General features: G+C 35.3%; 1 protein-coding gene across 2 annotated transcripts in view; it reads right to left on the bottom strand.

Moving 5' to 3' along the window:
• The window catches only part of SUGCT (succinyl-CoA:glutarate-CoA transferase), a 690,281-nt gene that overhangs the window by 395,199 nt on the left and 281,650 nt on the right, over nt 1-13,432 (bottom strand). For both annotated transcript variants that reach the window (XM_060108016.1, XM_060108018.1), the window contains one exon: nt 10,163-10,265. In XM_060108016.1, coding sequence (XP_059963999.1) covers nt 10,163-10,265 — 103 coding nt within the window. The remainder of the gene's footprint in view (nt 1-10,162; nt 10,266-13,432) is intronic.

The following is a 13,432-nucleotide window of genomic DNA, read 5'->3' as shown; positions in this document are numbered from 1 at the left end:
AAAACAGAGCTACCATATGACTCAGCAATTCCACTACTGGGCATATACCATGAGAAAACCATAATTCAAGAAGAGTCACGTACCACAATGTTCATTGCAGCTCTATTTACAACAGCCAGGACATGGAAGCAACCTAAGTGTCCATCGACAGATGAATGGATAAACAAGATGTGGCACATATATAGAATGGAATATTACTCAGCCATAAATAGAAATGAAATTGAGTTATTTGTAGTGAGGTGGATGGACCTAGAGTCTGTCATACAGAGTGAAGTCAGAAAGAGAAAAACAAATACCATATGCTAACACATATATATGGAATCTAAAAAAAAAAAAAAAAAAAAGTGGTTCTGAAGAACCTAGAGGTATGACAGGAATAAATACACAGACGTAGGGAATGGACTTGAGGACACAGGGAGGGTGAAGGTTAAGCTGGGACGAAGTGAGAGAGTGGCATGGACATATATACACTACCAAATGTAAAACAGATAGCTAGTGGGAAGCAGCCGCATAGTACAGGGAGATCAGCTCGATGCTTTGTGTTCACCTAGAGGGGTGGGATAGGGAGGGTCGGAGGGAAATGCAAGAGGGAGGGTATATTAGGATATACATATATGTATAGCTGATTCACTTTTTTTTTTTTTTTTTTTTTTTTTTTTGCGGTACACGGGCCTCTCACTGTTGTGGCCTCTCCCGTTGCACAGTACAGGCTCCGGACGCGCAGGCTCAGCGGCCATGGCTCACGGGCCCAGCCGCTCCGCAGCATGTGGGATCCTCCCGAACCGGGGCACGAACCCTTGTCCCCTGCATCGGCAGGCGGACTCTCAACCACTGCACCACCAGGGAAGCCCTGATTCACTGTTTTATACTAACACACCATTAGAAAGCAATTATACTCCAATAAAGATGTTAAAAAAAAATAAAATTCAATGAAAAAGCAGATATTTGCCAATTGGATTTAAAAAATGTGAGAGATACATACTACATACAATCTATGTGAGAGATACTTTAGATTCAAACATGCAAACAGGCTGAAAATAAAAGGATGGAAAAAGATGTACAATGCAAACCACAACCATAAAAGAGAATGGGTGGTTATATTAAAATATATATATATATATTAATATCAGAAATATCAGAAAATAGATATTAAAACAAAACATGTTATAGAAGTAAAGAGAGAGACATGACGATAAAAGGGACAATCCATCAGGAAGATATAACAATGATAAGCATATATGCACATAACAACAGAGCCCGAAATTACATGAAGCAAAAACTGACTGAAAGGTTAGACAGACAATGCAACAGTACGAGGTGGAAAAGTCAACACCCAACTTTCCATAATGGATATAATGACTGGGCAGAAGGTCAGCAAGGAAATACAAGAGTTAAACAATGGTATAAACAAGACCTAATAGACATCTACAGAATACTTCAACAAAATATGCATTCTTCTTAAGAACACATGGAACATTCTGCAGATCGATTCTGTGCTAGGGCATAACATAAGCCTCCATAAATTTGAAGAAGTTGAAATCACACAAAGTATGTTTTTCAAACACAGTGAATATAATTAGAAATCATACTTAGAAAGTTTGAGAAATTCACACAAATATGAAAATTAATCAAGACATTCTTTAATCAAACTTCTGAAATTAACCTTTCTTTAGTGGTCAATGGATTTTGAACAAGAGTGCCAAGAAAATTCAATGGGAAAAGAATAATGTTTTCAACAAATGATGCTGGCACAATGAGATAAATTCATACACACACACACACACACACACACACACACATACTCAAAATGGATCATAGACCTGAATATAAGACTTAAAAATTGTAAAACTCTTATAAGAAAATATAGATATAAATATTCATGTCCTTAGATTAGTCAATGGTTTCTTAGTACAACACCTAAAGCACACTGACAAAAATAAAAGAGATAAATTGCAAATTCAGGGTGCATTTTTAACCGCTGAGTTCTGAAAGAATGTAGAACTCCATTCCAAGATCCCTTTAGGTGACAAATACACCACTTTGTATCTGTTCCTCCTTCATTATCAATCATTTTAGATAAGTTCTTAAAATATCAATAGTGCTCAGTCCTTGTCAATCATCATTCATGTTCAGTACTACCAACAGTACAACTAGAATGTTTCTAATGTATGTAAATAACTACAGTAAATGATACTTAGAAGTATCTTTATGGGCAAAGGGAGTCAAAAAGTACAAACTTCCAGCTGTAAAATAAATAAGTCATGGAGATGTAATGTACAGCATGGGGAGGATAGTTAATAAGCTGTATATTTGAAAGTTGCTAAGAAAGTAGATCTTAAAAGCTCTCATCATAAGAAAAAAAATTTTTAACTAAGGATGGTGATGGATTTTAAATTGATTTATTGTGATGATCATTTCACGCTATATACAAATATCTAATGTTGTACATTTGAAACTAATATAATGTTATATGCCAATTACACCTTAATAAAAAAGTATTTTCATTTGAATACATATGTGAAATCATAGCATTCCGTATTGGCATCTGTTTTAACTATTTAAAAATAACAAAAATTCGGGCTTCCCTGGTGGCGCAGTGGTTGAGAGTCCGCCTGCCGATGCAGGGGACACGGGTTCGTGCCCCGGTCCGGGAGGATCCCACATGCCGCGGAGCGGCTGGGCCCGTGAGCCATGGCCGCTGAGCCTGCGCGTCCGGAGCCTGTGCTCCGCAACGGGGGAGGCCACAACAGTGAGAGGCCCGCGTACCGCAAAAAAAAAAAAATAAAAAAAAAAAATAACAAAAATTCATTTTAAATTTCCACTTAAGAAACTATTTAAGCTAAGGGAATATTTAAACCCTTTATTTTCCTGATTACAAAGTAACATACGATTGTTTTAAAGAAAATAGTTTTACAAATTTGAGATCATACAATATACACAATTTTGTATGCTGCATTTTTATTTTTATAAATGAACACTTTCCATGTCATTCCTCAAAACCATGAGATAAAGGCAATATATTGTTCCATTGTATTGATAAACTTCAAATTATTTAATGTATACTTCTATTAAAAATGGGCAAAGGACTTGAGTAGACATTTTTCCAAAGTAGACACACAAATGGCCAACAGGTACATGAAAATGTACACAACATCACTAATCATCAGACAAATGCAAATCAAAACCACAGTGAGATATCACTTCACACCTGTTAGTATGTCTATCATGAAAAAGACAAGAGAGAACAAATGCTGACATGGATGTGGAGAAAAGGGAACCCTGTGCTCTGCTGATGGGAATGTACATTTGTACAGCCACTATGGAAGACAGTATGGAAGCTCCTCACTGTGATTTTTTTTGGCACTTTCCTAAGATTACTCTTTCTTGATTTCTATTTTTTACTCATCAAAATAATAAATTATGTCTTTGGCTTGAAAGTTCAAGGCTTGGTAGAAGTCAATGCTTATACTATGAATCTCTACTCTGAAATAGGAGATAAGTGGAGCCTGATGAATAAACTGTGAGAAAGAGGAGAGACAGACAGAGAAAATAACTTTTGCCAAAAATAAAAAAAAAGTCTTTAGACTTTCTCAGATCACAAATATCTTCAAAATTACTGAACAAAGTTGAAACCCTCCATTAAATTCCTCTTAATCATTGAGAAGGAATTTATTAGTAATATGATAAGCTAATTACAAAGAGTATTTAAAAGGATAAAGAGTTCTTTGGTAAATTTCATGATTAAGACATTTTGCAAGTCTTTGTCAGATTTTAAGCTTTTGTTAATTAATTAAATAGGAGAATCTCATGATGCTTTATACCTATCATTTATTGCTACTAAAAATACCCAGAGCATTTTTGTGTAACTCTTCTGTGACAGTGGACACTTTCTACCTTAAACTGGACTGTGCAACCTTCCTGAATGCTTAATAGTTTCATCTTTGTCCTATTGCTTCACTGTTTTCCATCATACCTCCCCTGGCCAAATACCTAATACAAGATCATACAGGACTTCCCTGGTGGCACAGTGGTTAAGAATCCACCTACCAATGCAGGGGACAGGGTTCGATCCCTGGTCCAGGAAGATCCCACATGCCGTGGAGCAACTAAGCCCGTGCACCACAACTACTGAGTCTGTGCTCTAGAGCCCACATGCTAACTATTGAAGCCTGCGGGCCTAGAGCCCATGCTCCGCAACAAGAGAAGCCACCGCAATGAGAAGCCTGCGCACCGCAGAGAAGAGTAGCCCCTGCTCGCCGCAACTAGAGAAAGCCTGCGTGCAGCCACAAGGCCCATCACAGCCAAAAATAAAAAAAATTAAAAGACCATACATATATAGCAGGCCAACAATTACTATTTGCTGAACAAATAACTGAGTGACTGACTGAATGAAAAAGTGACTACAGTCTCCTCTGCCCTGAACCATGAAAATATCGAAAAGAGAGACTTTTTTTCTTTAACATAAATTCTATTACCTTTTCTCCATCAAGTCAATCAGGTAATGTCCAAGGCATTCCAGTTAGTTATCTAAATACGTAAGTGTGATAGCTTAAAAAAACCCGATGCATCCAAATTTCCTAGGTATACATAAAGAATGAACATAGAATGCCAGTAATGTAATACTAAGACCTTAACTTTTATTTGACATTTCAATAGGTTTCCTCTTACATGATAACGCATGAGGTTTTTTTTGTATTACGATTCTTTTCAACACAACAAAATAAAATTGGATATTACTGTCTTATATTTTATATTTTAATATAAAATTGAATCCTTAAACTTTCAATTTTTATTTCATTTAATCACTTATGTATGAAACAGATTATTTTTTCCAAAACTGAAAATATTATACCCAGGTATCACAAAACAAAATGTCTGAATTTGTTCACTATCTGAAATGTGTCATATATACTCAGAGATATACATAAATTTTATTTTTATATCTCTTTTGTCTACTAGGAATTATTTCCAGACATACTGTTTTACCTCAGATCTTCGTCAACTGTTTTCCAGTTACAGGAAGCACTGTATGTATGTATTTCCCAGCAGTATTAGAAACAAGGATATAATTTTGCTTGATTTGTATAACCCTCCCAGGGCTATGCAACTCCATTTCAATAAATATTAACTAATGTCATTCAAAAGGCAATCTTTAAAATGCATCAGTAATGCATGTGTGTATGTGTATGTATGTGTGTGCATGTGTGCACATGCATGCCTGCATGTGTAAGGTAGAAAGGGCTTGAAAAATAGCTCTGTATTTTGGGGAGCTTCTGACACTTACTATATGAATCCTGAAGGCTTTTTCCCCCCAGATGCTCAGATATTTTGCCAAAATGTGCTAAAACAAAGTCACTTGGAGAATATGAGCTAGCCTAGAGATTAATAAAGCCTCCAACTTCACAGGCTTCCACAAATAATGATATGAAAACAACAGATAATTTTAAGCTATCAAATATTTCAAGACTTCACTCTGTTTCTATGACATATTTATCCCATACGAAAGATTGGCTACAGTAGTTATAATGGCCTTCTGGGACAGGAAGAATAAGGTTTCTGTAGAAAATGTTAAATTAATCTTGATCATGATGCAAAGTTAAGGAAGGGTTGTTAAGGGCTGGCTTGCTGCCACAGGGTGGGGTTTTATTTTGGTATCCTTTTAGAGTCTGCAGGTGTTTGGCACCAGTTAAAATCAGGGCCAGCTGTGATATTTCAGTTCTGATATTTCCCTCCCAATAGTTCTCAGAAGTGATGCTTCAGGGTGATGTCTTACACCTGATGGATTCAACTTGTGTGGTATAAATGTGAAGACTCTGTTAAATAACACCAGTTTTGCGACACCCTTTGCCCTCTCTTCCCCACCCACAGGTCATGGCATCAAGGAGAAAGACAAACCTTAATCAGAGGTTCAGTCACTCATATACACATATATTTTTTAATTGAGCAACTCATTCAAAAATGGTGATACACTAGAACCGCCAAATTTATGGTCTTGAGCAAAATAGAAAAAGCAGGATAACACATTCTCTTTTGATTATCATGGCAGATAATGATGCTTTTAAACCCTCTCAGTGGTGAGATCCATACCTATTTTTGCAGGAATTTGAATAGTTTCTATTAAAAGCTGCATTTTCTTTTAAGTTTGTTTGGGCTGGAAAACCTCAAACCACAATGTATTTCATGCACATGTTCCCAAGGGTATGTTAAATAGGACCATACTGAGGTCATCTAGTAAGTTTTTTAAACTTTTTAAGAATTCCTTTAATGTACTACACAATCTTGGCCTGATTAAAAGAAGATATTTTAAGAAAGCACTTGGAAACATGACTATTAAAATCTATATGCAGATAATCTATATTATACTTCCACAATGCACAGAGTTTTCCACAGATAATTTATCACTGAGGGAGAAAAAACAATAAAACTACCACTAAAAGGGTTTTGGATCAAAATTTCTCAGAGATATCAGTAAATACAGACCAAAATCTCCTGTAGTATTGCTGATTGACTTAACAATGGATGCCTGCAGGATCATTTTAACTGTGCAAAGGTCTGCAGCATATAATCAGAGGATAAAAGGTAGACACCCTTGCATCTATCCAAGAAAAAAAGAATCATTTGTTGTTTCGGTTGAGTCAAAAAGGCAAGTTTTCTCGGAACATGAGACTATGAGGAAATTATTTTGGTTAGGAACAGTTTCGACCATCAAGCAAATTTTTGTTGTCTACCACGTTCAAACCACAGATGAAACATAAATGGTCCACTTGATAAGTAGGCCCACAGAAAATTCTCTCCTGCTTTGATGCTTCTAATCTTTTTTTTTTTCTTTTTTTGGTTAGACATACCCCTTTTCACTTCATCAAAGTCTCACTTCCTGCGCCATGTTCCAGGCCTTGTACTTCACCCAAATCAATTTTCAGCTGAACTAGCAGCTGTGCTGGCACGGTGCACATGGAGAGCTGGGCCACGGGCGCCAGCGGTGCGGTCCCACATCTGAACAGAAGTGGCCGGTTCCATGTACCCAGGGCCAAGAAACTCCACAGCTCATCAGGGGAAAAACAAGGGAGGACACCTTGAACGGAAATCATACTTTTACGGAAGACAAAAAGATTTTCAGTAATCAGAAAAATTACTGAAGGGCTGAGAACTTCTTGGCACAAAGTCTGAAGACGGATTTTCTTGAAAGGATATTAGACCTTGATTTTAAGCTAATGATCCGCATCCCTGCAGCTACACTGGATTTGCCTCTATCCACTAAATAATAAGTAAAAGAAAGTGTTTTTTAATAAAAATATAACCATAAAGGGCACCATAACCAGAGCTATTACCATTTTCTAAACTTTTACCATCTAGCAATCCTCCTATGTGCCTTTGATAAACATTGTCACATATAGAGAAAAGATTCTATTTCTTCACTTTACCAATGAGGAAACCAAAGCCTAGAAAACAACTGCCCAACACTTCTGACTCCATGGTCTTACTACTGTATTATGCTTTAGTCTCTGGAGCTTTCCAACCAAAGGCTTCTCAGCGAGCTCTACAGATAGAGTCCCACACAGGGGGACACAGTAGCCACTTGATCGTTTGGAAACCTATACTTTACAGAGTTAACCAACTCACTCATCCACTGATTCATGCATCAATGACATTTTATTGGGTACCTGCTACTTAAGTCAACTTAGAATTTATTTTTCAGAAAGGAAAAGAATTACTAAATTCATGATAAATCCCTAGCAACTGGAACATAGTAAATACAATTAAAAGTTTGTCAAATGAACTTTCAGGGTAGTTCTTTTTTAGATGTCATCTTAAGGTACTTTTTAAAAATAATTTATTTTATACAAATTTTTTTTTAACTCCCTGATTTTTTCAGCTTCTACATTCCTTTCAAAATACATAATGATAGGGAATTCCTTCTAAAAGAGCCAAACACTCCCAGGCATAGGGGAAAGATGGTGCCCTTACCTCTTGTGCCAAACAGTCCTACGTACAATTGCCATAGTCATCTTTGCTTATTTTTACTTTTTTCAACTTTTTATTTTATATTGAAGTACAGTTGATTAACAATGTTGTGTTACTTTCAGGTGTATAACAAAGTGATTCAGTTATACATATACATGTATCTATTCCTTTTCAAATTCTTTTCCTGATTAGGTTGTTACAGAATATTGAGCAGTGTTCCCTGTGCCATACAGTAGGTCCTTGTACTAATATTACACTGCTCTCTAGTCTTTCTAAAAATCCAGATAATTTCATACACACATTTTGGTGTTTAAATTCCAAAGAATGAAATGGTATATAAAAGAGACCAACTCTACGCTATTGTCAATAACTATCACTGTACGATTAAGAATTTTTGATGTTAGAATTGTAACAATTAGAATCTACTTTTTGGTGGATAAGAAGGCAGTTTTCAAAGACTTTTGTGGTAGTAGGAAAAGTTGGTATCCTGACTTAGAATATCACTATTCTCCATTTGAAAAATTGTTTAAGAACTTAAATAAGCCATAGACCAATAATAGAAACTTCCTGCAGGTCCAAAAGAGTTAAGATACAAAAAATTAAAGTAATTAAAGTGAGCTACAAGGGAAAATTGGGAATGAAAATCCTAATTACCCAATATTCAATCCGAACCAGTCTATAAAGTATACAATTTTAAGAGTGGGACCTTGGATCCTTGTTTATCAAAGCCTAAAAAATAAGTAACACTTGAATATATCTAATAATTTTTTAAATAACATTTTTTGCTTTGGTGCCTTTATTCCTGATGAAACACAGAGCCAACAGAAATGCTAATGGAAAAACTCTCAGGAATTCTCTCTAGAGAAATGTGCCCTCAAATTGAGTTAAACAGGAAGTCCTACACACCTTGGTTCTGCTTTTAAGCAGGAAAATAATGGTGAAACCCACCCATTCCCCTACAACAGCTTAAAGCCAAAGCTTGAAGTGACAAAACTGGCCCTCTGGTCTATTACATTCAGGGTGCACACACTGCTCCCTCATCACAAGGAATCACCAGCATTAATCACTGATGTAGTGGGGACCCTTTCACAAAGACTCAGTCCACATCAAGTGGGCCACCTTTTCTCCAATTCTTATTGACCATTCTTTCATTAGGAACAAAGTGTTGCCATACTCACAATCTTGGCAGAAAAAAATAGCACAGAGCAGAATTCCTGCATTCATTCACCTGTTTTTCTCCAGTAAATATTATAATCACTGAATTGAATACAGTTCAATTATCCTTTAAACAGATATTCATGTAATATGAAGGTACCAAAGTTAGAATTAGGTCAGTTTTCTCCCTTAAAAAAGTATATTCCATTTTCAACAATTCATTTCAAAGAAAAATCTACCACTATAAAAAATGAAAAGAATAAAGAGAAAAACTATAATTTTGAAATGACGGAAGCTGACAGATACATGAATAATCACAGTGAAAGTTTCAGAGAAAAAGGCAGTCCCTCTACATTGTGGGATTAATATGTGAATCTGAGAAATGGTAAATTGCTTACAGTGATACTGATTAAAGTAATAAAATCAAAACTTATTATTTTGACATTATCTCAAAATAATCATTTGAACAATGTTATAGAAGAAATATTTTTTCAGATTATCCTTATTTCTGTACCCCAAAGAGTCTGTAAGCAATGTACAGCACAAATCTCTATTCAAGTACATTTATTCTTCACGAATAATGCACATTAATCAAAGCATATAAAAGCCTCTCATCAGCAGAATTAATGATGACTTGCTTTGTACATTTTAAGACAGCCATACGATGAGAGGGGACTATAACTGTGAAGGTCCTCCCATTTCTTTCTGCAGAGAATGATCTCTGAGTGCCTGACTCCAACCTTTCAATTGTCTATATTTCTATTTTTCAGGAAAAACACATGCCCTGACCTTGGATACTTTATGGCTGCTGAAGAAATATGTTCGATCAGATACATATAAAAGTATGATTGTAGGCTGCCAGTGCTAAATTCTGATTATTTTTATTTCAGACCCACACTTTAACGTAAGAGTAAAAAATCACGTGATGTGACTTAAGCTCAAGATCAATGGCTAATGTACACTTATATGAATCAGTTTGGATAGAAAAGAGAGGCATATTCTTGTGGTTTTAACCGAAACATACTAAAAATTTCAAAAAACAAACCTGGGGTTCTGCAAACACATTCTTCATGTTGTTAATTGGGCCATACGGGACTCCACTGCCTTCAAAGAGGTGTAACCACTTGCTGGTCATTTCTTCTTCAAACCTAGGAAGAGACCAAAAAAGGATGCACTTTTATACTCTAAAGAATGTTAACACAACCTGTTTTCTCCTGTGGCCCTCTTTGAAAGCAACTGATAATGACAAAAACATGTTTCTTTAACTTTCCTTGTGCCTAGTTTTGAGAGAATGTTGCCAATATGAAACAACTTGAGTCGCCCTGTAAGTGATAAGAATAGCCACTCCTATCCCCTTGTTTGCAAATCCACCATTAGAGTTAAAATTCCTCCTATTTCTGACCCTATGAACTTTTTGACAGAGAGACCCTTGGAGAAGAGAGATTATGTAGAAAATGGTATTAACTGAGCTTCAAGTGTGGTATTGAGCACTTGATGAATTTAATGATGATAATATAATGTTACCGAAGTTTTGAGCATAACGTCATTTTGCAGTGTTTTTTAGGTCTCAGGCAATAGTACATGAGGTTAAGATAGACACAGATATGCTAAGTTATTCCTCAAAACAAAAAATAAACTAATGAATTGGTGTTAATAGAAAGCTGTATGTTTTACCTCCATTACTCTTAAAAGCACAACAGAATTAACAGCCACAACTACTGGCCTAAAAAAAACCTTAATTACTTATTTACTTGCACTGTGGTTTACTAATTAGAACAAATGGAGACATGTAAAGACTAATACCTCAATTTAGCCAACAACCCTCAAATTCACCCAAGTCCTTTACCTCTGTTTTATTTTTACTATAATTTAAAATTGGACTTCACAGACACAAAAGCTTATTTGATTTCCTTTCTTTTTTCTATTAGGTTTTAAGGAAAGGAGACCTAATTCATTCATGAGATTTACTGTTTTTTAGTTCTCTGTTAAGACAGAGCACAGAAACAAAATCTTGGATCCTCAAAGACAAATCAACACTCATAGTTTGTAATATATGAAGAATTTGACAACTGCTAATTGTTAAAATAGCAAACTATTTTTAGGTAAGTAATAATCTAGGTTAAAAGAAATTTTTAAAAAGCGTTAGCTATAGTAAATTATTGGTAGCAAGTAAAATGCTTCACTAATATGGGAGGGCTAGTGGAAGTATAGTAGAAATAGTTAATATTCATGGGCTTCTATTCAGCTCTCTCAGACATAGCTAGAATTAATTTCAGATCAGCAGATTCTATGGGAATTTATGTCAGAGAAATGCACTTTTCCCACTATTTAAAAAAAACATTAAAATGTGTCAATACTTTGAGAACACTTCTCTAATTGCCATCTAATAAAAAGAAAAGAGAAGTTTGAATTAACATACTCTCTAAAAGACAGACTACTATATGAACAACTATGTTCAATCATATGAATTTTTTACATAAGAATCTGGTAAAAAATTTAATGAAGGTAGTATACATTTCACTAGGAATATAATTAATCCTATTCACACATCCACTTATTCTATAACCACCTAAGGAGTACCTACTCTACACCAGGCATTGATTTTTGTCTTTAAAAATAATGCCTTCCCTTTTCTTTCCATTATGATAAAGATTTTTCATTATACACATTAATTATGGCCCAGTAATGTTAACTATCCCTATTTAGTATACAATAAAATACTTCACTTCTAAATATTGAAAAATATTCTTTCATGGGAACACCACAATGCAAGATTATATGTTTTGAATTAGTCAGTTCTTCGCATCCACATTTTCTTTTCAATGACTATTAAAGTCATCTCCTGGCCGAGACTTGCTAAGATATATATAGATTTATATCACCAGAATGATATATGTTGAAAGAATAAAAGAGGTACTTTGAACCTGGAGCCTTTTCAATCAGGGTGTTAATTATTTAAGTTTTCATAAACAGAGTGTTATAATGGTTACTCTGATGAATTTTCAAGACATAAATTTATCACCACTGGACTCACCCAAGTGGCCTGAAAGATCCGCACAGAAAATGCATGTCAATATCTAAACAAACCCATAGCTGCAGGCTTGCCAACAGAAAACTCAGGGGAATAGTTGAAGTTTTAGTATTTATATAAGCTTTTCACCACTGGGCAAAAGAGAGGGATTTATTTCATGTTATGGAAAACAACGGATGCACTCTGGATATGAGACTGGGGAGAGAGGCAGCGTCTGGAGCTGCAGTTGTGACCACTGTTTGTGTATTTGAGTGGGTGTGGGCGTGGAAGTGTTCACAAATGCCTTAAACTCAATCAGTCAGAGACGAACATCACTGCATTCCGTTACTCCCAGAGGATGCATCCATCATTTTCTTCTGAAAATCTATCTCTTGATCTAAATCTGATGTAGAATCCTTTCCTTTATCTACGCAAGAAAAGCTGTAAGTGCTTGTTTTTATGAACCACAAAAATTCTGCTAAAAAAAAAAAATGGAAAGAGCTGATTTAACTCACTCAGGGCAACAGAATCCTGAAAATAAGACAAGAAGGGTGTCCCTGGATCCAGTGTAGTGAGCCTCGAAGCTAGGGCCTCCTCTGGGAAGTTCCTTGGAGACTCATAAAACAATTCAGACTTAATTGTAAACTTATTAAATCAACCCATATATTTAATTCTAGATTTTTGTTGAATTCACTTGATGCTGAATGGTTATTATTAATCAGATTACATCATTTAGGCCGATGAAACACTGCTGCTTCAAGATAGACTTGAGTTTCAATTTCTTAACATGAAAATTTAACTTAGAAAACGAACCAAAAGTTCTTCTCTTTTGAGAATGGATTAAAGTTGCAGCCAAATCCAAGGCCAGAGAGCAACTAATAAGAGATCCATGCCATGAAGGTGGGAGTTGGAAATAATTATAACATTAATGATTAATAAATGCTGGTCATTAATTGTTTGATCTATATTTTGTAGATTTTATCCTCACAGCACATTATAAGGTAAGTTATTATCCTCCTTTGACCAATAGGAAACTCAGGTTTGGAGAAATTAACTTGCTCAAATTCATATAGCTTCCCCCACCCCAACTTTTTTGAGGTACAATTGACAAATAAAAATCATATGTATTTAATTTGTACAACATGATTTTTTAAGGTGAGCAATGTGATGATTTAACATACGTATACATTGTGAAATGATGACCACTATCACAGTTACTATTTGTGTGTGTGTGGTGAGAACACTTAGGAACTACTCTCAGCAAATTTTAAGTATTTGATACAGTATTATTACCTATAATCACAA

Source organism: Mesoplodon densirostris, chromosome 9 (assembly GCF_025265405.1).
Source record: "Mesoplodon densirostris isolate mMesDen1 chromosome 9, mMesDen1 primary haplotype, whole genome shotgun sequence".
Classification (NCBI taxonomy): Eukaryota; Metazoa; Chordata; class Mammalia; order Artiodactyla; family Ziphiidae; genus Mesoplodon; species Mesoplodon densirostris.
The sequence above is the reverse complement of the archived record's forward strand: the minus strand, read 5'-3'. Positions and strand labels throughout refer to the sequence as shown.